The following is a 27524-nucleotide window of genomic DNA, read 5'->3' on the forward strand; positions in this document are numbered from 1 at the left end:
TCTACAGACACGGTCACACTACTCATCCTCTACAATCCACATACACACACTCCCTACACAGCAAAGGAATGTAAAGCCTTGATAACAACAAACTGTACATTTGGCTTCACTTTGGTACGCACCGTCATCTTATGTGTTTCCACTGTCACGTTAGCACTTGGTGAAGAATCAACTATAACAAGAAATTAGGGGTATCAAAATTAGTGCGTTAATTTTGAGTTAATATAAAGTTCCTTTAATGCCACTAATTTTTTATTTTTTTTAAATGCACAATTAATGACCATCCCTAACTTGAATAGTCTGTACTGGGGGAATTCCAGTTGCAATGCAACAGACATGTCCACGTAAAAATGTAGCAAAAAATGTAAAATTAATAATAAAAATAAAATTAATAATAATGCAAATATCTGGTAGAATTTTTTTTTAATGTACTTACTGTACTGTACTGTCATCTTTTTCATTTTAACTCAGTTCTATGAATTATGAAGTTACTTGATTAATGACTAAAAGATGCAGCCATATTTCTATTATTTTACCATTTTTGTTCCACTTTTATACTAAAAAAAGGTATGAAAATATTGTACATTTTATTGTACATTTAGAACAGATCTACAATTTCCGATTACCAGTAATCGTGAGTTAACTATGGAAGTCATGTGATTAATTATGATTAAAAAAATAATCTCCTGACACCACTACAAGAAATGCAGAGATGATCATCGTGATGTTTCCCGCTGGGAATTTTATGCGTCCCCAGGTTCTTTTACTATACAAATATAATTTTTTGGGAACAATTTGTGCTTTAAGCTTTTTAATGACATCCCAGTTGTATTTTTAAATACAAGACATACTTCTTCTTCTTTTTTTTTTTTTTTTTAATGCGTAGTCAATGTAAAATCCCATTCACCTGCGGAAAGTTAGCATGGAGTTCGAGGAGTGATATTCCCTCACACAAGTGACAAGTAACACTCACAGACAGGTAATATGGAAATACTCGAGCCATAAATTGTTCCTAGCTGGGAAAAACAAATTACATAAATCATTCGAACCTTTGCAACATCCTTCTTCTACACTTGTAATCTTAATGTAAGTGTTCCCTCTGTATGTACAAGACATGCACAACTGGAAGATTTATTTGTTTCTTTTTTTTTTTAATTACTGTCTTTTTTAATCTATTATTTCATTAAATTATTTTTTGTTTTGTTTTTTACTATTTTCTGGGTTTTCTTTTCAGTTATATTTAAAGTTGCATTTTGTGTTGAATAAACTACAAGTTTGGAGATAATTGAACAATCATGTTTATTAATTGTGATTTCAATCTCAATAAAAAAATAATCATGCTTATTATGTTTTTCCATTATTGCATGCATGTGAGCAGCTGGTATTATTTTTGTCCACTTGGGAACGCCATCCTCAAATTTTGCCCAAAGCTGTTCTTTGGCTTTGTGTTTGTGTATTTGATAAAGGCGGGGCCTAGTTTGGTGAGTGACGTGGGTGTCTGCAAATGTGTATAGAATTGGGTGTCTGTTGCTGCGTGTTGAGTGGCTTTAGTTGTGGCCATCAGCAGCTTGTTTATGAATGTGCTTCTGTGTTCTTACTGTTTGTTCAATGAAGCGATTGAAAGCTCATCGTCCACTCCTTTGTTACTATGCTATAAACGGGCAAATTGTCAGGTCGACTAAAGCCCCTCGCCCTCATCCCTCATCTGTACATTACAAGTAGTACTGTCCAGTGAACTATAGGAGAAATCTGTGTGATGAGCAGCCTGTGATGATTACATGTTGAATTAATTTTGGCCGCCTTACCCTGTGTCGCGCTGCTCTGATGTCACTATTTTGCTGTCACACCCCGTGGTGGAGCACGAGGTCAGATTTATCATCTCAAACCATAAGGTGGTAAATTGAAATGTAGCGCTTGGTGAAAATGTGGTTTGCAGCTCATGGTCTTCGCCTGGAGTCTGAAGGTGACTTGTGCAGCTGTTCTACGAAAACATTTCACAATCACACTGCAGGGAGGCTCCCACCCTGAGGGGATGCTCGGTCGACTTCAACCTACTGGCTGCATCACAGGCAGGTCAAACTGTGATCAGCGTCTCGAAGTGGCTTTATTGTTCACATCCGCGGTGTCTCTCAGAACGACTGGAATGTTTTTGCTGGCATTGCAAGAGTGTTGCGGGGGCCGGCCTCTTCCACCCTGACATAAGTCTGTTTTTATCTGTGAGTCAACAACTTTAATGGTGTTGTGAACGGTGCCTATGATGACCACTTGCCACAATCCTACTGACTACCTTCCTTCCCGAGTTTTGCATTTTTCTACCTGTGATGGTAATTTAGACTTCTTGCTTGTTGTTTTCTCACAGGTGCTGGCCAAAAAAAAAGTGAAAGGACGGCAGTGGAAGGAGAGCGGCGACGAGCGGGCCCCCGTCGTTGCTGGTATGAAACGGAAAATGTGGTCTTTCTCTTCTTAATTCAAAAACCATTCCCGAGCTTGGGAATCTTGGTGGAAAAAAACCCTAATAGAAGGTGGTATTTCTGACTTTGCAATACTGAGATTTAATCCTTTGTAATGGCAACAGCAGTGAGGTGACTCAGTTTGAGTGGAAGCGGTGAGTTTGATACTATCTGAGGAGTCACAACCCTGGGAATTTGAAATGACTCTCAGGGGTGGTCCTGCTCTTTTGAAAACAAACTGTACACATATTCTGTGAATCACATCTTATGGATGCCTGAGTGTGGGACTGTCAATGCGCTTTCAGAGGTCAAACGTGTAATGCGTGAAAATCTTGCAGGACGTTCCGCAGATGTGCATTTAGCCCAGGCTGACCTGCATCCTTACAACGCAAGGCTTTTAATCTTAAAGGCAGGCAATGGAGGAGGTAACCTCCATTAACATGGAACACAGATGCACTGGAAGGGATCACCGCGAAGGGGTGGAGCTGCACTTTTGTCCTGCATGAGGCTGTTCTGACAAAGTCGTCTGAAGAATGGTAGGCAGTGGATTATGTCTCCTTGATAGATTATGCACATAGTCATCTACTAATTAATCCACAGCAGGTCCTCTGTTTATGACAGAGTTGTGTTCCTATGACCTGGATTTAGAGGTCATTTGTAAACCGCAACACACTACAGTTGATCACTAGCCTATGCTAATGCAGTAGTAAGTCAATGAAAAACACTTCTAGGAAGAGAAATAAGAGTAAAAATTTCCAGAGTAGGTAATAGCGGAGGTCTGCTAAACGATGTAGCTCAACTTCCTTGAGGCGTCATTTTGTGATTGTAGCTTACAGTAGTTGTGCACTTCATTTGTTTGTGGAGTTTGCATGTTATCGACTTGCTTGTGTGGGGTATAGTACACTCTAAAAACAGTTGGGTCAAAAATTGGACCACTAACTTGCGTTAATTTGACCCAACTTTGGGTAGTTTTTTACAAAACAACCCAAAACAATGGTTTGTTTTATTTTATGCAATACATTTCGGAAAGTTCAAATCAGGAATTTATTTAGGTCAATTGGAACCAACTTTAAACTGGGCTCTTTTATACAAAACGATCCAGAAAGTTAGATCAAATTGACCATCCAAATTTTGATCCAAATTGGGTTGTTCTTGATCCAGCAGCTTTAATATGAATGTACACTCTAAAAACAGTTGGCTCAAAAATAAGCCAAATTGGATCAACATGGACTGACCCAAATTTTGGGGTTATTCATTTGACCCAAAAAGGTGGGTCAAATGATTACCATAATCTTAAAAAAATAAAAAAATAAAAAAATCATACTGTAATTGGCTTACAAGTAAGTTAATTTAACCCAACTTTTTGGGTTAAATAACTCAAAATGTTGGGTTGGTTCTTTTTTGAGCACAATTAACCCAAAAAGTTGGGTCAAATGAATAACCCACAAAACACCCAAAACGATTTGGTTTTGTTGTGGGTTATTAATTTAATTTGGCTCAATGTTTTGTGTTAAATAACACTAAATAACAATAAAAGTTGGGTTGATTCATTTTTGACTCAATTCGAAAGTTGGGTAACCCACAAAACAGTCGTTTGTTGGTTATTTATTTGACCCAACATTTTGGCTCAATGAACTCAAAAAGTTGGGTCAGTCCATTCTTGACCCAATGATATAGATGCCACGGACTTCCGACTTCCGTAAGTCACACACCGACGTTGTTTCCGGTTGGTGTTGCGACATATAGGCCATGTCCCAATACTCCCATACACTTCCGCCCTTGTGCCCCTCAATTGTCCGTTCCCGTTGATGGGTGCGAGTGTGTAGAGGGTCTCAGTTCTCTGAAATGCTTCGGAGAAGTGAGACAAACACACTAGACTACACACTCGCACCCATCGACGGGAACACGTTACCGAGGGGCACAGGGGCTTTAGTGTTCTCATCGTGTAATGTCGCAACATGTAATGCAATTACTGGGCTTATCACATATTTTCAAAGAAAGCAGTTCAGTAAAGTTTGTATTTAACCGTAAATGACTGAATTTGTGGGATAAAGGCTGACAAAATGAGTAAGAACAAGCTGTCTCTGTTAGCTTGTCATCTCAATGGAACTCTCAGTGCGGAGCGTGCACACGGGGGAGTGTGCTACTGCCAGCGAGACAGATGCGGAGGGAGGCTTCTTGCCGTGGGTGTTTTTTCTCTTCTTCCTTCTCAGGCGCTGATGTGGGAAAAAGAGATGAAAACTTTTTGTGTCTCCAAGTTGAATGGAGCCTCAGCCACCAGTCGGCCGGGTTGAGGATGTTTGGTTGCGTAGCTGCACACTCTAATTATATCTCATCAACTGTCCCCTGTCAACTCCGCCCCTCCACACGCACACGCGCACACACTGTCCTGCTCTGTAGAACACGAAACATCAATGTGACACTTTAATTCCACACTGTAGATAAACAGAGCCAAAACCGCTTCGCTTTCATTCTTGATTGTGATTATTCCCACATCACGATTTTGTCTTCATGTATTTCCCATCACCCATTTTCCCGTCTCCATAAATCCTGCTTGTGAAAAGTCATCCATATCACTGCTGGAAAGACAAATTCCCCTCTGATAGTGTGCTCCAATACTCTTGGCTGACTTATCAAACCTATCAAATTCAACATAGGAACTGTCTCTCATTTAAACAGCTTCAAATGTAGCAAGTGTTAAGCTGTGCCTCAATGTCAAATGGCTGCGTTTGTACTGTATGTAGGGGTGTGTGTGTTTGTGTGGCAGTGTTGGTATGAGCGGGTGATGAAGGGCACAGATAAGAGGAATGGCAGTGAGACATTAAACTGACTGTGGGACTTCAAACATACCAAGTGCATTTAGTCAGTGTTTCCAAGTGTCCTACTTTTCACCAGCCAGCGAGCGAGTAGTCACAAAAAGTCAACTTCCCAAACTAGAAAAGTAGCCTTAAAATGATGTGAACTGACAATGCCACACACACACACCCACACACACACACACCCCCCCACACACACACACACACAGAGAAGACACACTTACACACTCAGTCAGTCCTAATAACTATATACAAAATGTTCAAGTGACGCTCATTGACATCCAACTTGTCATCCATTCCAGATCGCTAGTTACTGGCAATATAAGCCTGTTGCTTATACTGTATTATTATATGGCCAGGTATGTTAAAGGTCCCCTCATATGAAATGTTCACTTTTGTTTTTTTGTTTTTGTTTTTTTACATAAGTATGCCTTACCATAGCCCAGTGCTTCTCAATTATGCCCCCCACAGAAGAAGAAAACTTTTTCTTTTGATACAGTATTAGGTCATTTAGAGAATGATTGGTGTAATTGCTGCAAAGTTCATATCAGGGGATCTTTAAGTATGTTAATAGATTGACGCCCTCAACAAGACACAATCCCAACACAACAAATTGAAAATGACACTCATACTTTTGTTAGAGCAACTTTCCTTGTTTGGTCTTTTGTACCTACTCACAAAAAGGAACCACAACTTTCTTTTTACATATTACTCAGTTGTCTTCCAATTATTTAAACTAAACAGACACCAACAATAACATTTACAGAGATCAATAGCCTGGAAAACCAACCAATCAGTCTCAACTTAATTTCAACTCAAAGTCTTGTTCTTGATTTAGGTTGAACTCCAAGATTTGGTCTGGACTTTGTCTCAGGTCAAAGTGTTGTTTTTAATTTAAACTCTTCTAAAAAAAAATCTTGGTTTTGACTCTTGACATTGTTTTTGGTCTTAACTTGGTTTCTAGAAGCCTACTCAAAATCTTGGTGTTAACTCTTAACCTAATTTCAACTCAATGCCTTGGTTTTGACTTGGTCTCAGCTCAAACTGTTGTTCTTAATTGGTCTCTGCTTAAAAAAAATAAAAATCTTGAGCTTGACTTTGTTTCAATTAAGTTCTTGGTCTGACTCTTGACTCAAAATCGTGGTCTTGGCTTATGCCATGTCAGACTACACGAAAACAGCCCGATTTCAGCCCGACCGACAAACGGGGCATGTCGTAAACAATTTTGGGTTGACTTGACATAGCGTCGCCCGCGTAATGTGACATGTTCAACGACTGGTCGCCTGTTGTCCGGGACGGTTCACGACCATCACGACAAAAGTAGAATTTTTGCTCGTCTTGACGCATAATGTGACATACCTACGACGTCGTCCGTTTGGTTCCACAGCATTGACCAATAGCGAGAGGGAGCGAAACGTCAATCACACACTGAACAGCACTTTATAGCTCTTTTTATTTATGTATACATTTGTTTATTTATTCGTTTATGTATTTATTTATGTATCCCCTGGATATTTCCTGGGATGGGGCCAGACAGGTGCATCTCGAGGGGGGAAAAAAAAAGCGCCCCGCTGCAGCGCTGCGGCTGCATGGAGCGCGCACGCATCCGTGCAACCCGTCAGGCAACGGCGACATGAATAGAGGACCAAAAAATATTGTGACTGTTGTTCTAATAATTTCAGAAATTTGGGCATATGAGATGGGCACATATTTAGTGAGGATCGATCACATTTTCATATAGTCGGGCCAGGCCTCGCCGCCTTAACTGTCACCCGCTCTCACTTGAAATTTTCAACCCTCGGAGTGAGTAGGTACTATCCAATGCACTGTACTAAAACAAGTCAAATATGAATAAATGAAGCAGTAAAAAATACTCAAACAATATAATATTTCAGTGTTTGATAAAATAATAAAACAAGATGTCATCCCGCAAATTAATTAACAAAATCAGCGATAATTACCCCGGCGCATATAGGCCTAAATAAATTAAAATACAGTGTTGGCTACTAAATCATATTTTAAACACTATTGAGGAGCAGGGAGAGCAAGCAATGCGCTCACATCACACTTGTCCCATGCGTGCTCCATTCACGCAAACACTCCCTGTCCGTGCCTCTTTTTTTTTTCTTTTTTTTTGTCCCACCTCCCCGACAAACAGTGGCCGACGCGTCTCTCTTGGCAAGACAACACGCGACGATCGGCTGGTGTCTTGTCGCGTTCAGACGTGCAGTGTGACTACACGCCCCGTCCACGACACGGAGCGAATTTGTCGTGTAATGTGACAGCGCAACTGTCGTGTAAGACAAAAAAATCGCGTATTCTGACATTGGCATTAGTTTCACTTCCAAGTGAATCTCCTGGTCTTGACTTGTCTCAACTCAAAATATTGGTCTTAATTTGGTCTTTGCTCAAAATGTTGGTGTTAACTTACTTTAAATTAACCAAAGTTCGATCTCAAGTTAGTCTGCAAGGAAATTTATGGACACAAATGTACTACTTTACTGAGATTGTAATGGGCACACAATTAACACATTGCTATTAATGACTTACATTATTGCGTTACAGCAGAAACTGATAATTTGTTTACCTCTTTGAAGCTATAATTACAACACTGCAACTCATTTGTTGGATTCAGGTTAAATATTACGTCATCTGACTGAGTAAGTTAATTTTTTTCCAAATGGACAAACTGCGATGGGGGGCGAACTTGTGGGCTTCCACAGGGAAGGAACAAGCAGTCATGTGTTTGAGGAAAATGCATCACGGTCCTGTGTAATTAGCGTAGAGCACAGGGAGGCCAGCTGAGAACTCCTGATCATCAGCTGACATTTGGGCAAATGGTGGGGAAAGCAGCGGGGGAAAAAATAAAAAATAAATCAGGGAAAGTTACGTTTGTGCATGTGTGCGTACTCCCAGATTTTGCGAGGCAGAAGTTCGCGTGCGCAGACGATTCCTAATAAGGCTGCAAGTCTCAAACCTCTGTCCTGGAATTAGCTGCCAGGAAACTTTTCCCCCCGTAACTCCTCTGCTGCTCAGACTAAGAAGAGAAACAAACATGCACAGGCAACTGTGACCCGCCACGCACAGAAAAAGGGACGGATAAAATTAGCTGGGGGAGGCAGGAGACGGGAGGAGGAGAATGGGGGGAGGAGGCAAATTGGAGTCGCACAGTAACAATGATGTGCTGAAAAAGTGAAAGTGAGGACTCGTGTGTAAGCACTAATATACTTTTCTCTTTTTGAAGCAGATATAGGGAACATTTGTCACTCGACGGATGTGAAACGTAACGGACTTAAAAAACAAAAAAACAAAAAAACACGATTTGGCATATGTGCTTTTCGATGGGTACAACTATGCAGCAAAGGTTGCTCTCCATTAATGAGGTTAGTAGTGCTGCTAGTGGTAATTCAAAGCCATCCGAGTGCCTTGTACTCATTTAAGGTTGAAGCAGGTGAGCTGGAACCTATCCCAGCTGACTTTGGGCGAGAGAAGCAGGGAACACCCTGGGCAAAGATATACAAAGAAGTACGAGAATGTAAGAAGAAGTTGGAGTACCTGGAGAAAATCCATGCCAGCATGGTACATCAGACAGAGTCCACATAAGCAGACCTAAGATGAGATTCAAACTTTGAACCTCAGAACTTTTTAGCAGACATTCATAGTATAAGTTGCTGCCCAGCTCGTATCACCAGTGACGGGTGCTTTATTTGAAGATTGGAACCATCAATGTTACACAATTATACAAGAATACAATATGACAGCATACAACCGTGCAATTGTCATCATGGAACAGTTTAGAAATATGCGTCAAATAACATGACAAAAACACAACAAAAATAATACTTTTACATTACATTTCTTAAATTACATTCAACTTGTTTTACTCTGACCAAAGAATCAGAGGATGGAAAAATACTGACATTATGGAAGGCCGGTGTTTTGCCCTTTGAGGACGAATTTGAAATCTAATTGGTTAAAGAAACCAAAGGTTGAGATCTGACTGAACAAAAAAAAAATCTGACATCCACGTACACAAAGTGAAAGCAGTGCAACCAAGAGAAATGTTACCAGAACGAAGAGAATAGATGTTTGGGAATCAATTAATCCAATTTTGTGAATCAAATACTGGAATGTTGATAGTGACTGTAATAGTGTTAAGGCCATCTGTTATGGATATGTGTGTGCGTGCGTGCGTGCGTGCGTGTGTGCGTGCGAATAAGGATCCCAGAGCAGCTAATCCGAGACAAACAACAATACTTTAATTTAACAAAGGGCGCATGGAAAAAGTTCCAAGGAAGTAACAACGTACAAAGTAGCAAAACAATAAAACTATACAGTATGAGTACCTAACAACCGAGAGTGCGCAGAAGGGACAAACCGCCGCGAGCGAGAGAACAAAGGAGGGAAACTACTATGCGTCTACAAATAACTAAAAAAAAGCCGAAGAGTAACTAAGGACGCGCGCGTGGACAAAACCGCTGCGGACCGGAGAATGCGTCATAAAAACAAACCGTAGCAAGGCGAGGAACGAGTGGTCGCGTTGGCAGCAAGCAAGGGAGCAATGCAGAATAGCCCGACGTCTCCTGTCTGCCGACACTCGGCTTTTAAACCCCTGCTGATTATAAAGTGACAGCAGGTGCGCCGTGGTAGACACCGCCCTTCTGGCACCATGGCAACTTCAACAGAAAACAAACTCAACAAGATAGTCAAAACATAACACCATCTGAGCACTGAAAGATAAATGAGACAATCCAGTATTGTCGGGGCAACACCAGAGATGCAAGGGACATCTTGTCATTTTTAAACTCGTTTGAATGTTGAAGTAAATTCCAATGTTTCTGTTTCCCTCCCAGGTGAGAGTAAGCGAGTGACGATCTGATAGCAGCCTCTTGCCGAAAATGGCTCAAGTGCTGCATATGGACCCCGGCTTCCCAGGTAGCTTTGATTTGATCTTAATCCCACTTATACTGCTTTATTGCTTGCTGTGATGCCATGAGAAATGAAGCAGGTTAAATCACATACAGCCTGCGTACACAAATAACACCGTGGCCCAGAGTTGATCCCATTTGGTGAAGTCTGAGCCCAAGATTAGACACAGATTTCCGTTTGTTTAAAGTTGCTTTCCTTCCGCTGCAGGGAAGCTCAGCTCACCAGCTCCCCCCTCCCTGCACGGCAAGGAGCAGGAGGCGCCCTACTCAGTGGAGACCCCCTACGGCTACCGTCTGGACCTGGACTTCCTCAAATATGTCAACGACATCGAGAAGGGGAACACCATCAAGAGGGTGCCCATTCAACGCCGGCCGCGCTACGGCTCGCTTCCCCGCGGCGGCTACAGCTACACCGGCTCCTGGTGGACCTCCACAGAATCTCTGTGCTCCAACGCCAGCATGGACAGCCGCCACTCCTCCTTCTCCTACTGCGCTCCGGGCTATCATACCGCACACAGGCCCAACTTCAGCACTGCCCGCGTGGAGAAGACCCTGTTGGATGCGCGCAGGAAGCTGGAGGAGGAGAAAGAAGGAAGGAGGTTCTCCAACCTGGGCAGCATGCACAGCAGCGTGGTGGGCTCCAACACCTCCATCAGCAGCGCGCACAGCTTCAACCGTGCCCACGGTGGAGGAGGAGGAGGAGGAGGAATTTTCACTCCGATGAGCTCTGGCCTGTCCACCCCGGTGACGCCCACCCCGGCCCACCTGCAGCACGTCCGGGAGCAGATGGCGGCCGCCCTAAGGAAGATCCGAGACCTGGAGGAGCAGGTGAAGACCATACCCGTGCTCCAGGTGAAGATCTCCGTGCTGCAGGAAGAGAAGCGACAGCTCAGCGTCCAGCTGAAGAGCCAGAAGTTTCTGGGACACACCATGGGCTTCAGCCGAGGTCGCGGCCGAGGAGAGCTGTACATCGACATTCCGGAGGAAGAGGTAAGCTCAGGCGCGAAGGGGGCGATGTCTCCCACCACACCGGAGGGCTCCAAACAAGACTCGGGATGTGAAATTGAGGACACTGTGATCGTGGCCGGGGCCAGGCCGAACGCCAAGCGGGAGCTGCGCACAATCGGAGTGGGACCGGAGGGTGAGAAGAGCAGCAGGCAGGTGGGGGTGAGTGTCCGCGAGGTGGATCTGGGGCTGCTGCCCGCGGCTGAGGCTCTGAAGAACCAAGTGGTTCATCTGGAGGCTCAGCTGAAACAAATGACGGAGGAGCTGCGGGCCACTTATGCCCAAAAGGACGAGGGCCCTCGGGCCGAGCGCCCGGTGATGGCCACCACCATGGGCTGGCAGGAGCTGCAGGACGGCAACCTGCAGACTGTGGTCAGCTTCACGCGGCAGTCCCCGAGCAGAGAACAGAGAACTGTCGGCATCCAAGTGTACACGCTGGAGCAGCCCACTGTGGTGGAGGTGGGCACTTTGCTCCGAGCGGTCAGCTGCAGCGCCCCCTTGCCGCTATTGGAAGGCCACCACAGAGCACAATCAGATGCCTCGGCAGGTACTGCAATAACTATGAAAAAAAAAAATGAAAAAAAAGGAGTATTGGGCTTTCGGGTATAATTTCAGGATGAGCATAAAATGCATTTGAACCTTTACAGCAGAATTTCAGTAGGACAAGCTTCAAACTTTTGAATTTCTGTTCAGTGCAAAACATTTAGCTGTTTACTGATAAGCAGAGGTGGATAATCCTACTCTAATATCGTTAACTTAATTTAACTTTGCAAATTGAACTGAACGTGTGATTTCAATGGCTTACTCACCTGTAAACTCATAACCTGATATTTTGTGTGTCAACAGAGGGTTCACCCCAACAGAATGAATGTTCTGATTGCATTGTTTTGAAAAAATCAGACATTGTTCAAGCAGTCACTCAGTACTTTAGTCTTCTTTTTAGCGAATACTTTTTTACTTCTACTTGTGTAAATTTTTTAATGACTACTTTTTACTTTTACTTGAGTAATATTATTTTGAAGTAACGCTACTCTTACTTGAGTACAATTTTTGGCTACTCTACCCACTTCTGCTGATAAGGAGCTGAATGGCAAAATTCATAATTGGCATTTGATCCATAAATCAACTACTTTAATACATTTCCTGGTCCAAGTTATCGTTGTAATCTGATTTGTGATTTACGGACATATGTTTACGCTTGTTAGAATTTTGTGAAGTTGGTGGTGGATGCTTAAAAGACTGCATGTGAGTGTTAACATTGCTAATTGAAGTACTGTAGGTAAATTACATTACGTTATTTATTATTATTATGTGGTTCATTTGCTTTATTTTAGTGTAATCCAACTATAAGACCAGCACATTTATGTACAATAAAAAGGGATGTTTGAAACCATTTTTTTTAGACCAACACCAATACAAGTACTCAACTCTTGAGTCACCAATACTACTAGTACTTTCGATACATACCCCCCCCCAAAAAAATAAATAAATAAATAAACATTTTAACAAAAGACCTATATATTCCCATATAGCGTTTTCCCTTAACTCATTCACTGCCAGTCATTATAGAAATTTTTTACATTTCCAATACTCACGTGATATTACATTCAATAATTCTATATAAACCGAATCTACCAAATAACAGAATAGACTCCCTACTTTTTGTCCCGTCCCGTTCTTTTATAATTGACAGCAGAAAAATGTAGGTTTGCCAAAATACAGCCATTTCTCCCATGGACTCTGAAACTGTGTTTATTTCCTATAAAATGGGGCAATGATGTCATCTACCGGTGGTTGGGCATCAATAAAGTTGTTTCCAAGTTTGATATTTACAGTGGAGCATGCTCAGATTCGCCCCCATTTAGCACCGCTCTAAAAAATACAATTGACAAGTATACTTGTCAAAGGCAGTGAATGAGTTTTAAAGGTGTATTCAAGGATTTTTTTGTCTCTCCGTCTTCCGGGTGGATCATCTTAACAATTGGTTCTCGATCCCGTCAATCAATCTGCCGTAACAACCTCGCGCGTGCTCATTCTTAGCTGAGCATGCGCACCCGCCCCCGGCCCCACCCCCGCGGACGAGCAGGAAAGCTGATAGGATGTCTGCCATGCGCATTTTTTAAAAAGTGACAAACGGACGTTTGGCTTCTACTTTTTGAGAAGATCCTTGAATACACCTTTAAACTTGCATGAAATTAATGGCAATTTTCTGTTCTCATAAATTAATTAAATGGCCACAAGAGGGCAGCCGTATGGACTGCTATCCTGAGTATCCATACCTTGAAATAAGGCCAAGTATCGGTCCGATACCAATACCTGGTATTGGTACATGCCAATTTCTAATAATACACTTCACAAATATGGCACTTTACTGTACTTTAATTTAGTTAATTCAATCTCCGGTGTAATAACCTTATTTATTGATTGATTGAATTTGTATTTTTTAGTTTCTTTTCATTATTATTATTATTATTATTATTATTATTATTATTATTATTATTATTATTATTATTATTACTATTAATTCAATCTCTGGTGTAATAACCTTATTTATTGATTGATTGAATTATTATTTTTTATTTTGTTATCTGTTCTTATTGCTGCTGGACATGTAAATTTCCCAGAGGGAGCCATCCCAAAGGGATCAAAAAAGTGAAGTCTAAGTCTTAAGTCTAAAACAAAAAATATATTTTTTTGTTGAGTTACGCATAACGAACACACCACACAGTTCCCGCCCTTCTAAACAGTTGACAACTTAGTAAATTTAAGAGGAAAAATAGCGATAGAAAAAAAAAATACAGTAACTCTGGCGTAGTGGGGGTGGAATAATCTTTCAAAACATGTATTAAAAATACAGGGGAAGAGGATTTTGAAAAACAATCATATTAAATCCCGATCACAATATTGAAGAGAAAAAAAAGATTTGAAGAATATTATTGAATATTTTTCTTTTCAGGGGACTGTTCACATTTTGACATCATGATGAGAGTAAGACAACTCCTAACATTGAATAAAATTAATCGAAGAAATTGACCAACAATACAAGAGTCGTCACTCGTCACACAGTGTCATCTGCAGGTTGCAACACAGAGAGTGGAAGAGTAACAGAAAGGCATAGAAGAGAGAATCCTTGAAAAATTAAGTGGCCGATTCATCGATCAAACATATGTTGTCCTATACATATCCTATACATATCATATACATAACATATCCCAAATTTTTAGTATTTAGAGTATTATATTTGATTCCATTTTCACTTGTTATTGTTATAATAGCCAAGAGCCCCAACACTTTTGTACCTACCTACAACCTGTAATAAAATGTTTCCTTCTCTAGAAGCTGCTGTGGGGTTGCCGATCGCGATCACCTCCAAGCAGGTGCGTGACATCCTCAAAAGCGAGTTGTCCACGTCCGTGCCCGTATCCAACCCTGCCGTCGCTGTTGGCACAGCTGGCAATCAGATTGCCGCCGTTTACTTCAAAGAGGACGAGTTGTGCCTGGAAGTTGGCACGGAGATGCCTCAAGATGACCACGCCACAGGTAAGCTGCTGTTATAGATGCTTCTTTTTGCCCCCCTTCCGCTGTCTTTAAAGGGACTGATTTGAACCTTTTGCATAGATTCGTCTCCCCAATCCTCTCTGAGGTCCATCATGAAGCGGAAAGCAGAGGGGGAGCCTGGCTCTCCATCCACCAAGAAAAACCTGCAGTTCATTGGTGTTAATGGAGGGTAGGGGTCATTTTAACACAACATACAAGGGGGGCCTCATTTTATGACAATATTTATGTTTTTTAAAGACAAAAATATTACAAGAATATTACAACAAAATAGGAAGAAAAATGTATTTGAAAATATATATATATATATTTAACTAAACATTTATTATTTTTAAATATCGTTTTATTTATTTTGAGAAGAGACGCTACAGAAAATGTTTGTACTGTATGAATAAAGGTTGATTCACTGCAAGCATCTTGACAATAATAAACATATTAGTGCTGACAATTATATGCACAGAATATATTATTATTAGGGGTGTCAAAATTAGTGAGTGTTTAAAGTTCCTTTAACGTCACGATTTTTTTCAACGCGTGATTAATGACCGCACCTTACTTGGAAAGCCTCTTCTGGGGGAATTCCAGTCGCAATGCAACAGACATGTCCACGCCAAAATTTGGCAGTAATAATGGACGGCACGGTGTTGAGTGGTTAGAACGTACGCCTCCCAGTACTGAGGACTCGGATTTGAGTCCAGGCTCCGGCCTTCATGGGTGGAATTTGCATGTTCTCCCCGTGTCTGCGTGGGTCTTCTCCGGGTACTCCAATCTCCTCCCACATTCTAAAGACATGCATGGCAGATTAATTGGGCACTCCGAATTGTCCCTAAGTGTGCTTGTGAGTGTGGATGGTTGTTTGTCTCTGTGTGCCCTGCCTACTGCCCATAGCCAGCTGAGATAGGCTCCAGCATCCCCCGCTGTCATGTGCTGAATGTTGGATCCCAAAGCGTAGACACAAATAAGATTTTAACTATTTATTCACATCGAGAAGCATGGAACGCACTTGACTAGACGAGAAACAAAGAGAGTTGCACAGAGAGACAGTGGTAACAGAAGTAATAATCCGACAAAGACACACACTTCTCAGAAGGCTTACATAGAAAAGGAATCTATTTGATTGGTTGTGGCTAGACATGTGGGTAACAGGACTGACATTATCTGATTGGCTGTTGACCATGTAAATGGATTAAGGATTCTTGACAGAGACGCTAAAACCAGTTGAAACTCGATGCTCGTTACATCAGTTCAAAACAGACACTTGTTATATCAGTACATAACAGACACTTGACATCATGGTCATGAACCTAACTTAACAGGTCATGAACTCAAACTTAACCCTGGCGTGACCCCAGACATGACACCCGCGACCCTTGTGAGGAGTAAGCAGTTCAGAGAATGGGTGGATGGATAAATAATAACGTAATAAATTCTAAAAAACAATAATGCATATATTTGTGGAGACTGGGATCAAGTTGGATTTTACAATTTTAAAAATTTGCAGAATTTACTTGATGTTAAAAATTAGAAAGTTCTTAATATGAAACAAAAATGCACTGAGCTGTCACCGTCGTATAAATGCAATTATGCCATCTAGTGGCAGAAAATGACCTCAACACAAATCAATATCACACTCGTTTTTTGCAGTACTTTTTAATTTTAACTCAATTTTATGAATTGTTGTGAAATTACTGAATCAATGACGAAAAGATACAGCCATATTTTTATTAGTTTAAAAATGTTTCCCACTATTATGTTAACAAGAGTATGAAAACTTAGAAACAATATATTATATTGTACATTTATTGTACATTTAGAACAAATATAAAATTTATCATTAATCCCGAGTTAAATATTGAAGTCATGTGATTAATTACAATATACCAATACAATATATCAAGGGATTTGTGTTGTTTTGCCACAGTTACGAGTCGACGTCATCCGACGACAGCAGCAGCTCGGACGACGAGAGCGACTCCAGCGAGTATCACGAAGCCAGAGAAAAACTCCCTGAGTCCATAGCCGAGCACCAGCAACTCTCCCGGCCTCTAGAGGGCGACGTACCTCGGCAGACAACTGTCCACTCCCCGGCCGACTCTCCGCCTGCAACCGCAGACAAATCTCAACCGTCAGCGGCGACCGAGGCTGCAGCTCCAGAATGTCCCCAGACATCGGCGCCTGGCGCCAGCCCGGTTCCCCCATGTCCAGCAAATGCTTCCGCCTGCCAGGAGACCGTCGACCCGACGTCAGCCACCAGCACTGAATGCAAGTCGCCTGTTACCTCCTCAGCGGCCCCTCAATGTGCCACTCAAAGTCCAGACGTTGCCAAGCAGCAGGCAGACACCGCGAGCCCCTCCGACCAATCGGAATCCGAGCCTACAAAACAAGTCAGGTAAACCCACAAGTGATTTGTGGACCGGCAAAATGACACAATGAGGAATCGTCACCAACCTACTTTGTCATCATTCCAGGTTGGAGCTAAGCGACAGCCTGATGGCGGCTCTTCGTGACCTTCAAAAGGCCCTCGGAGAGCCCAACGCCTTCAGCCAGCAAGGAGCGGTATGCCAAATCCTCATCAGCAATTGTTGAAGCAGCTGTGTGTCTTAAAGACAACACATTGGGCATTTGTTTCAAATGTGTTCATTCAAAGGTACATTTTACAAAATAAGTCACCTTGAAAGTGTCCTCATGTTGTCTCGGCTCAGAGGGAGGCGTACACCAGCGTGCTGCAGGAGTGGTTGCGCGTGTCCTGCCACAAGGCGGCGGACGTGGCGGCGGTGCGGGCCTACATGGACGCTTTCGCCGACATCTCGCCGCACTTGCTGCAGTTTGTCATCAACATGGCGGACGGCAACGGCAACACGGCGCTGCACTACACCGTCTCGCACTCCAACTTCCCAGTGGTCAAACTGCTGCTCGACACTGGTGAGTTGTAGAAACACTAGATGGCGCTGTGGTGGAAAACGAACATTTAATTGCATTACATTATTTACAGATGTCACAAATTATCCCTCCTATGGGGCCCTATACCTTGGTTGCCAAGGAAACAGCATAGTGAGACTGATGAACATTTTTTGAAACCACAAATTCTCCCTAGCAACAAGTGGCATCCTTGCATGCACTTTCTATTGCATTTGACCTCGTTAGGGTCACGGTTGAACTGGATCCTCTCCCAGATGACATAGTCTGTGAGATATGTAGTCAGGGAACATTCACAACTGGTCGCCAGCCAATCACAGTACACAAAAGAACCATTCCCATTCACAACCGGCAATTTAGAGTCTTCAAATAACGTAACAATGCAAATCTAATATATATTTTTTAAATATTTTCCAATTATTTTCTTTGATTTGTGTGTTTTTTTTTCATGTTTTAGTATTTTTTTCTACTGCTGTAGTTGTGTGGATTTTGTTTGTTTGTTTTTGGAAGATAAAATGAGTTGTAGTAAGGTGCAGCCTAACCTGAATTTGAGCCATAGGTAGGGTACATCAGACCACTTACAGATTGGCTGTGATCGAGAGCGTACTTTTTTTTTTTGTACTATTTTGCACTGAAGTCTGATCGTCCTTGATTTTTTTTTGATTTTTTTTTTAACCATTTTCCCAACAGGTCTGTGTAATGCTGATAAGCAGAACAAGGCGGGCTACACGGCCATTATGCTCACCGCTCTGGCTGCCTTCCACTCAGACAGCGACCTTCAAACTGTCCTACAGCTGCTCCGAACTGGCGACGTCAACGCCAAGGCCAGCCAGGTGCGCCCTCTCCTGTCTGCTTGCTGTTACTGCGAGATCATATACATGTACTTCGCAAAGCAGGCTTGGGAACCAATCAACAAACAAACCCAGTCACACTCACATTCAACAAACAAGAAGAGATGCCTTGATTCAACCTTTGCAGATTACTTTGACTTGGATAAATGAGAATGAAGAAATTTTTTTAATGACGTTGTGACAGTAAGTTAAAAATGACTTGGGAACTGATGCTATTAGCGTCACAGTATATGGATTGGCACACCAGTAAAACTACGGAGGACCAAAACTGCCAAAATTCAAAATAAATAAATGACGAAATAGATAAATGACTAAAAGTGAAAATAAAAACGGATATAAAATACAAATATCATTTGAAAATTAAATAAAAAAAAATATATATAAATAATGTAGCTATAAAATTTATGAATGTTTGAACATTGAGAATGTTTTAAAAAGAGAGAAATGTGAGAAAATTTAAATGCCTCAATGAGAAAAGTGTACAAATTGTGTGGAAGGCGGTTTGAGAGCCTTAAAGCATTGTAATAATAAATGTAAAACATAAAGCTAACTACTTTGCGGATTTCATTTATTGCGGGTATTTTTTGGAACCTCACTTCAGCGGATCACAAGGGAACACTGTATACATGAAAAAATTGTATTTAATTTAGAGCTGTCAAACGATTACATTTTTTAATCAGATTAATCAAATCTTGAAATTTTGATTAATCACGATTAATTGCTTTTTATCAACATTTTTTGCCTGCCAAATTTAAAATGCACCTCTTATGTGTTAATTTTTTCGGCATTTAATGTTAAGAGGACGTCTCATCCTCTTCTTTTTCTAATCAGTTACATTACTTGCATAATTTAAAGTGGAAAAAAAAAACCCGACCCCAATAGTTTGACATGAACAAATATTCTGAATGTCACATGCAAACATTTATTAAATGCTTCACTTTAATGCATGTTATGTTTATTGTTCATACACAACCTATGCTACCTTTAACGTAGCCATCCGCTGTCAAGCTAAAGGATCATTTGCAGTCAAAATTAATAGTGCGATTAATCTGCGTTAATGCATGATTAATGCGATAATTTTTTGTGATTAATTAATTAGTTAACGCTTAACTTTGACAGCACTAATTTAATTTTTAAATTATATATATATTTTTTTTTTACTTTTATTTATTTATTTATTTATTTATTTGGTCATTCATTTGTTTTTAATTCGGGCAGTTTTGGTCCATACTGCTCGGATGAAATGTTATTCAAAGGAGGGGGCGGTCCTAAGCGTGTCTTGGGTTGGACTCTGCCATTGCATTTTTTTGTATTTATTTCCATTTATATATACATTTTTTTTATTTAATTTTAGAATTGTATTTTTTAATATCCGTTTTTATTTTCACTTTTAGTAATTTATTTATTTATTTATCCATTTCTTAATTGTTATTTTAATTCTTCTTCTTCTTATTATTATTATTATTATTATTATTATTATTATTATTATTATTTATTTTATATTTTTTATATCCGTTTTTATTTTCATTCATTTATCTATTTAGCCATTTATGAATTGTTATTTTAATTCTTATTATAATTATTAATGATTAATTTTGGCAGTTTTGTTCCTCCATATAAAACAAGCATAATAAGCCAACGACTGCTTCCGCTTTGAGCCAATGTAAAACTCTGAGTTAATTTTTGATCTATCGTCACATAAATATGTTCTTGCTGATTTTCAATGTGTCTGTCAGGCCGGCCAGACGGCGCTGATGCTGGCGGTAAGCCACGGGCGGGGGGACATGGTGCGAGCCCTTCTGTCCTGCGGGGCCCACGTCAACATCCGCGATGAAGACGGCTCCACGGCGCTCATGTGCGCGTGCGAGCACGGTCACGTGGACATCGTGCGACAGCTCCTGTCTGTGCCCGGCTGTGACGCCACCCTCACTGATAATGTGAGCGCCTTCTTTTCTGTACCAACTATACGTTTTTTTACGTTTTTGCCAAGTTGTCTTAAGAAAAGTCAACATACACAGTTGAAGTTTTGGGTGAAAACTGTGCTGATGTTTTCCAGGATGGCAGCACTGCGCTGTCCATCGCCCTGGAGGCCAGCCAGAACGACATCGCCGTGCTTCTCTACGCTCACCTCAACTTTGCCAAGCCTCCTTCCCCTGTGAGTAAACTCCCAAACCTCCATTAGGGCGGGGCAATCCATCGTGATTCGGATTTTAGCTTCTCACCAACATAAAAATAATTTAGAAAAAAGATGAATATCCCGAACAGTGCAGTGCTTGTATGCAAATTCCTATGTTGTGAAAGTACCTGAATGCATCGTGTCGCTTGCGCATTACGCCTGTGACTTATGTTATATTCTCCACTCCATTTGTGTGCTTGAATGTGGAATGACACCCTGAACGGTTTCATGGTGCCCCAGTTGGAGATTACTGTAAAAGTAAACGCACAACAAAAAGAGTTCTTTACATTGGATACTGAAATACAAGGTATACTTTGTTTTAGAAAGATTGCCAGCCAATGTATGTTCCCACAACAAGCTAATTGAAAATTAACATCAACTTCAGAGAGTGATATTCCTTCAAATAATGAATATTCACACAAAAACGCTGTAGGAACGCATACACACAGCTAATAATAATGATGAAAAAAAACAAAAAGCAAAGGATATATTCTGAAAAATAAGATATATTAATAAAACTCAATCACATTTTTTCTTTTGAATGTAGCTGTGTACTCCATGCATGTGTGGTACATGTACAGTTTTTTTAATTTAATTTAATTTTTTTTAATTGCTATTATTTATTATTTTGCTGTTTTTCCATTTGTTCTCTCAAGTTATATTTAAAGTTGAGTTTTGGTCACTGAATAAATACCAATTATGATTTCAATGTCAATAGAAATAATCGTGATTGTTATTTTTGTACATAACAGTACATCATAATTAAAAGAAGTTAACATAACTTAAACCTGTTAAACAGTTACAATCACTCATTCAAACAAAAATTTATCTGACTCAAAAATAACTTATTGTAATCATAACTCTGTTAGGAGGAAACAAAATATCTGGGAGCATTATAAGTAGGCCTACTGATCATTTAATATATATTTATTCTAGTGCTGTCAAACTATTAACACATCCACTGCCAGCCCAGCAAAAAAAAAAGCATCATTTGACGTCTTCTTCCGTCAATGGCAGTGAATGTGTTAACAGTTTGGCACTAATTAATTGCACAACATTCCGCAATTAATCGCGATTAATCGTAATTAATCTTTTCTCCTTCTTCATCTACTTTTTTTTTTCCGACAAAGCTTGTGACAGATATTTACTTGAGTAAAATCTTGAATTAATGTTAAAGCATCTATTCGAAAGTATATTTAGAATCAAAGACTGTTCTAATAGCTTTCTTGAATCAAATACTTCTCCTGTAAAATACAACTGTTTTACAAAATGATCAAAATGGACTCATAGAAACAATTCTCAGAACTTCTTGCTTGTAGGTTCACTTCTGCTCATGAGCACTGCATTCCAGCAGCACTGGCTTGCGAGGCCACACGGAAGTTAACTTGCTCTGAGATGATGCGCCAAAGTTGTGCCAATCCAAATACTGTGATGCTAATAGCATCAGTTCCCAAGTCATTTTTAACTTACTGTCACAACGTCATTAAAAAAAAAATTCTTCATTCTCAGTTATCCAGGTCAATACTTTTTCAGTTTGGCTCTGCAAAATGCACAAATTACTTTAGAGTTTTCCAAAAAGCATCAAGCAAGTAACTGAGTTAAGCTTTTTACACGTGAATTCATCTAAATTAATCTCCAGAGTTAATGCTTTAATTTTAATTTTGACAGTCCCAAATAACTCTTTTTGTTGTTGTTGTTGTTGTTGATGAAAATGCGATAAGTCCATTCCAGACTCCCCTAAAAAATATTGTAATGGAAAACACCACTCGATAACATTGTACATCATCAAGATGAAATAAATCATTGTGGGGCCTTCGGGTGTGCACATCTTGGCCACTAGGGGCAGCATAATACAGTTATGCAGACACAAAACTAATGATTTGCTCAACTACGATAAATAACTTAGTAAGCTGTATTAATATTAGGTACGTTTCTCACACATATTTATTTTTATATTATGTAGAGAGCTGTTAAATCATTATTTTTTTAAAATCAGATTAATCACCTCTTAGAATTTTGATTAATCATGATTAATCACTTAATTAAAGGCATTTTATCAATATTTTTTGCCCACCAAATTTGAAGAGCACCTGTTATGTGTTAATTCTTTCTACATCTAATGTTATGAGGACATCTTCAACATTTTTTTTAACCACTGCACACTCTTATCCTCCTCTCTTTCTAATAAGTTATTTACTTGCATAATTTAAAATAAAAAAAGACCACAGTAGTTTGACATGAACAAATATTCTGAATGTAATACGCAAACATTTATTAAATGCTTCACTTTAATGCATGTAATGCTTTATATTACTTCATGTAGTTATGGTTATTGCTCAAACACAACCTGTGCTACCTTTAACGTAACCATCCGCTGTCAGCTAAGAGATCATTTGCGGTCAAAATGAATACTGTGATTAATGCGCGTTAATACATGATTAATGCGATAATTTTTTGTGATTAATTAATTAGTTAGCGCTTTAACTTTGACAGCACTAAATATGTGTTGTAATGCATTTCAGTGGGCATCAATTATATGCTGGCGAGTTGTGGTTGGGCCCACCCGCGGGTTCAGTGTAGTTGACAAAGCACATTTGCACCAGTTTGTTCACAACTTCCTCTCATCTTTTAGGTTTCTCCCAAATCTCCTCTGCTGGGCTCGTCTCCTCCTGCCGGTGAAACAAAATGAAATCTGCCCCGTTATCTAAGCACATGACGATGGCGTGATGGTCACATGACCCACCAACGCCGCCGATGTCAGCCTGTCACAGCCGTGTTTTTGTTTGTTCTTGTGTATTATGAGCGACTGAAGTCCACTAAATAAGACGGGTGTTTGGAAGAAGATGATGCCAGCCATGTGGAATAACAAGAGCCACCCTCTCATGTTTGAAGAAGTGTCCTTGATCGGTTGCGTCCACTTTCTCACCACCGCAACTCTTTTATCCGTATTTATACACCAAATGTTATGTATTCTATTTTTGATAGCTTTTCCAACCTAATTCTGATTTACCTCAGGACCTCGGCGGATGACTATTTTTATTTTATTCACACCAGCCAACAAATGAATACGTGTGATAAGGTACTACAATGTTTTTGTTTTTATACATGAAGGTTGACAAAATTGAACTGTATTTGTACGTGTTCAGCGGGAGAAGCCAGCAAGCTGAGCAGTCAGCTGTGGTCACCAACGAAAGAATAGAAATAGAAAGTGACTGATGAGGATCAGCTGTGTAAGTTATGGAAATAATATATGTCCCTCTCAACTGGTAGCCATCCCACGAAAATCCAAGTGCATTGGCCATTGATGTCTACATTTCAAAGACTTTTTAGGCCCACTAAACTTTCATATTCACTTTGGAGCAAGTCACGTTTTATAATGGTGTTTAATTTAAGCATCTTTTTTTTTTATATATATACACATTTGGGTTTTTAAGCTCACGCCTGTTTTATGTAACCGCACAGCTCTTAATTCAGCTCTTTTTCTTATGAAGGGTTATGTACAATTTTTAGACTGTGTTTCTTCTGTAATTTGTGCATTTCTTGGAAGAACTATTAATAAATAAGGACCACACTGTCTCTGCGTGTTTATTTAATTGATACGACACTTGTTGCAATCGCACTTAAAAATATATATATATATTTTTTTTTAATCATTTTGGGATTTTTGGTAAAACTACTGCATAGAGGAGAGTGCTACAACTACTAATGCTCTGAACTGGTTTCAAGTCCTTGTGCATTGTGTTATGTTAGCAACTATCCATCAGAGGGCGCCACAGTCCAGCGTAAATACCTGCCAACTAAATCTTATCTTGGCACTTGGAACTTCATTTCTATAGCGCTTTTCCGCCTTACAAAGGCCCTCAAAGCGCTTTACATTTTTGACTACCCATTCACCTACTGATGACGCAGCATCAGGAGCAATTGGGGGTTCAGTATCTTGCTCAAGGATACTTTGACGTGGTCACTGATAACGGTTGTTTAAATGTTCAGCCACAGCAAAATAAAACGGATTGGAAACAAAAAGAAGAAGAAGAAACAAAATCTCCGTGGAAATCTGCAAATTTATGTACAAAGCTGGACTCCCTTCCAAAAGCATTGAAACAGCAAGGTCACTTTTGTTAAGCTACTGAAGACGGCGTTTCAGATCAAAAGACGAACACGAGACAAAAGTTCAGAATTCCAGGTTTCATTTCATGGCATTTACATCGAAAAATACAACTCAGGAAAGAGCACCTTTTGTTTCAACCCACCCACTTTTCAAGTGAACATTAGCGAACGTATTGGAATGTGACTAATTTGTTCAGGTGTAGCCTTTTAGATTGATCGACATGGGGCTTTGGGTTTCACCTGCGAAAACTGCATTTGAAGGTCAGAGTGTCATCTTTGGGAAAAAAGCAAACGATTTTGATCTTAAGATGGGAGCTGGGCTTTTTATGTCTGTGAAAAGCGCTATACAAATAATATACTAACTAGCATTTTTGTCATATATCTGGTATGGAGGTACGTGGTTCTATACGTGTACCACAGTAGCACTGATGGCTTTTGGCAGCAGTGACATAAAAATAGGGGGGAGAAATACACATGGACAGACACGGCGCTCCGCATACGCTTACCACGCACTGCGCGTAGGGCACCAACTGCCTAAGGGGGCACCAAAAAACAAATCAAGCCCGTAAAAATAATCATATTAGTAATTATAATATCAGTGTCTAATATTTAAAATAAAAGCTTGTAAAGCGTGTTAATAAATACAAATAATAACGTAGCATTATTTACTCGACGAGCGGTATCGCTGGTCTACGTTGGTGCCCCCCCTCCCCTAGTAGTTTGTTCCTATTAGGGAAAGGGGGAGGGGGGCGGGGTGCACTTTTGCTCCAACGAAGAAAACTACTCGGTAAAGGGGACTTTATGCTTCAATCGCAAATTTGGCAGAAGTTTATTCTTGGCTATCTGGACATGTCATCAAAAAGGCATCACGAATTGGGGGCGGAAAAGAAAAAACAATGAGATGATGCTCGCGCCTCACTTGCAGGTATGACAATGACAATTTGTTTATTTTGTAGCAGCTACGTTTACATGACCACAGTTAGCAAAAAAAAAAAAAAAACACTCATTCATTATACGGTATGTTAAATGGAATGTGACGAGACAATATTGTTTCATATGGAACGGCCAAGAGCGGCATGTACTGGTAAAAGTGTAATTTGAAAATAATAATAATAATTATCTTAAGGCTAAGTAGATTTCCTCATTTCATATTCATAGTTTTAACATTATGTTCAGAATTTTTACATAGTGCCCTATCAGTCCTTGTCTAAAAAGGTAGATTATTAAAATTTTCATGTACCTGTGTTTTAAATATAGGCCTGCACAATACCATAATCCTAATCAATTTAGAAAATGTTTGTACCATGGTTGGTTCAAAACCATATTTCATTGTAGAATCCCTGAATATTGTCTTGTATTTCTGAATACAGGATCAATGCTTCAATATGTTCAAGGAGCATTTCATAAATGCGGAAATTGCACAAAAGCTGTCATATGATGACCTGATAGCCGATTTTGCAGCCCAGAAATGGAGACATGTGCCTCTGTAGGGCCTCTACTAACTTGCTTGCACTTTGTTTATTTCCAGATGTTTATTTGTTAATAGTAGTGGCATTGAGTTTTATTTTTAATTCCATCCATCCATCCATCCATTTTCTTGACCGCTTATTCCTCACAAGGGTCGCGGGGGTTGCTGGCGCCTATCTCAGCTGGCTCTGGGCAGTAGGCGGGGGACACCCTGGACTGGTTGCCAACCAATCGCAGGGCACACAGAGACAAACAACCATCCACACTCACACGCACACCTAGGGACAATTCGGAGCGCCCAATTAACCTGCCATGCATGTCTTTGGAATGTGGGAGGAGACCGGAGTACCCGGAGAAGACCCACGCGGGCACGGGGAGAACATGCAAACTCCACCCAGGAGGGTCCGAGCCTGGACTCGAACCGGAGACCTCAGAACCGGGAAGCGGACGTGCTAACCACTCGACTACCGTGCCGCCCTTATTTTTAATTCATTTAGCTTTATTTATTTGAGTATTTGGTGTCATTGTTAGTTTTATAAAGACTTATTATTTATCACTTATTTTTGTGAACATTTTTAAAACTTCAATATTGACACTTACAAGTAGGGCTGGGTATCGATTCAGATTTCCAAAATCGATTTAATTCGATTCACAAGGGCCCGATTCAATTCATGATTCACAACGATTTTCGATTCAGTTGAGAAATTCAGGCAGCACATATTTTAGACAGTCAAAAGTACCAATGCTGCAAAGAGTAGAAACTTCTTGCTCTAATTTAATGCATTATTAAGAATATGAATATTTACATTAGGAATTGAATCCATTGCAGTTACATTAATCTGTTTCATTTAACATGGCCTTATAAAAACAATAAATAATAATTTTAATAAATTACAACCACAGCACAGGCTGTGTAAATAAATTGACAAAAATGGGGGGGGGGTCGATATATCGATACATGGTTTTATGTATCGATATTGGGATATGAAAAGGTGTATCGATATGATAGCAATATATCGATATTTCAAACCCAGCCCTACTTACAAGTTATTTTGTTTAATAAAGCAAAACGGACAAATACTCAGATATTGTTCATTTCTACCAGGGGAGGGGTGATGGGGTGTGCGGACGGAGTGTTTGGGGGGGGGCACCACAAAACATTTATGCTTAGGGCACCAAAATGGCTAGCGCATGCACATGGATTTATGTTTCCATTGAGGCTGGAAAAATGTACGGCGTTACCAGTCAGCAAA

At 40.2% G+C, this 27524-nt stretch overlaps 1 protein-coding gene across 2 annotated transcripts in view; it reads left to right on the plus strand.

Moving 5' to 3' along the window:
• The window catches only part of kank2 (KN motif and ankyrin repeat domains 2), a 32581-nt gene extending 8308 nt beyond the window's left edge, over positions 1–24273 (plus strand). The window contains exons 2-13 of one of the 2 annotated variants that reach the window (XM_077496693.1): positions 2360–2432; positions 10120–10201; positions 10403–11746; positions 14536–14739; positions 14818–14926; positions 16676–17143; positions 17223–17310; positions 17457–17676; positions 18361–18503; positions 20258–20458; positions 20578–20676; positions 23330–24273. In XM_077496693.1, coding sequence (XP_077352819.1) covers positions 10165–10201; positions 10403–11746; positions 14536–14739; positions 14818–14926; positions 16676–17143; positions 17223–17310; positions 17457–17676; positions 18361–18503; positions 20258–20458; positions 20578–20676; positions 23330–23386 — 2970 coding nt within the window. In that variant the 5' untranslated portion in view covers positions 2360–2432; positions 10120–10164 and the 3' untranslated portion in view covers positions 23387–24273. The remainder of the gene's footprint in view (positions 1–2359; positions 2433–10119; positions 10202–10402; positions 11747–14535; positions 14740–14817; positions 14927–16675; positions 17144–17222; positions 17311–17456; positions 17677–18360; positions 18504–20257; positions 20459–20577; positions 20677–23329) is intronic. The other variant, XM_077496705.1, reaches the window with a different exon arrangement.
• The last annotated feature ends 3251 nt before the right edge of the window (positions 24274–27524 follow it).

Source organism: Festucalex cinctus, chromosome 1 (assembly GCF_051991245.1).
Source record: "Festucalex cinctus isolate MCC-2025b chromosome 1, RoL_Fcin_1.0, whole genome shotgun sequence".
NCBI lineage: Eukaryota > Metazoa > Chordata > Actinopteri > Syngnathiformes > Syngnathidae > Festucalex > Festucalex cinctus.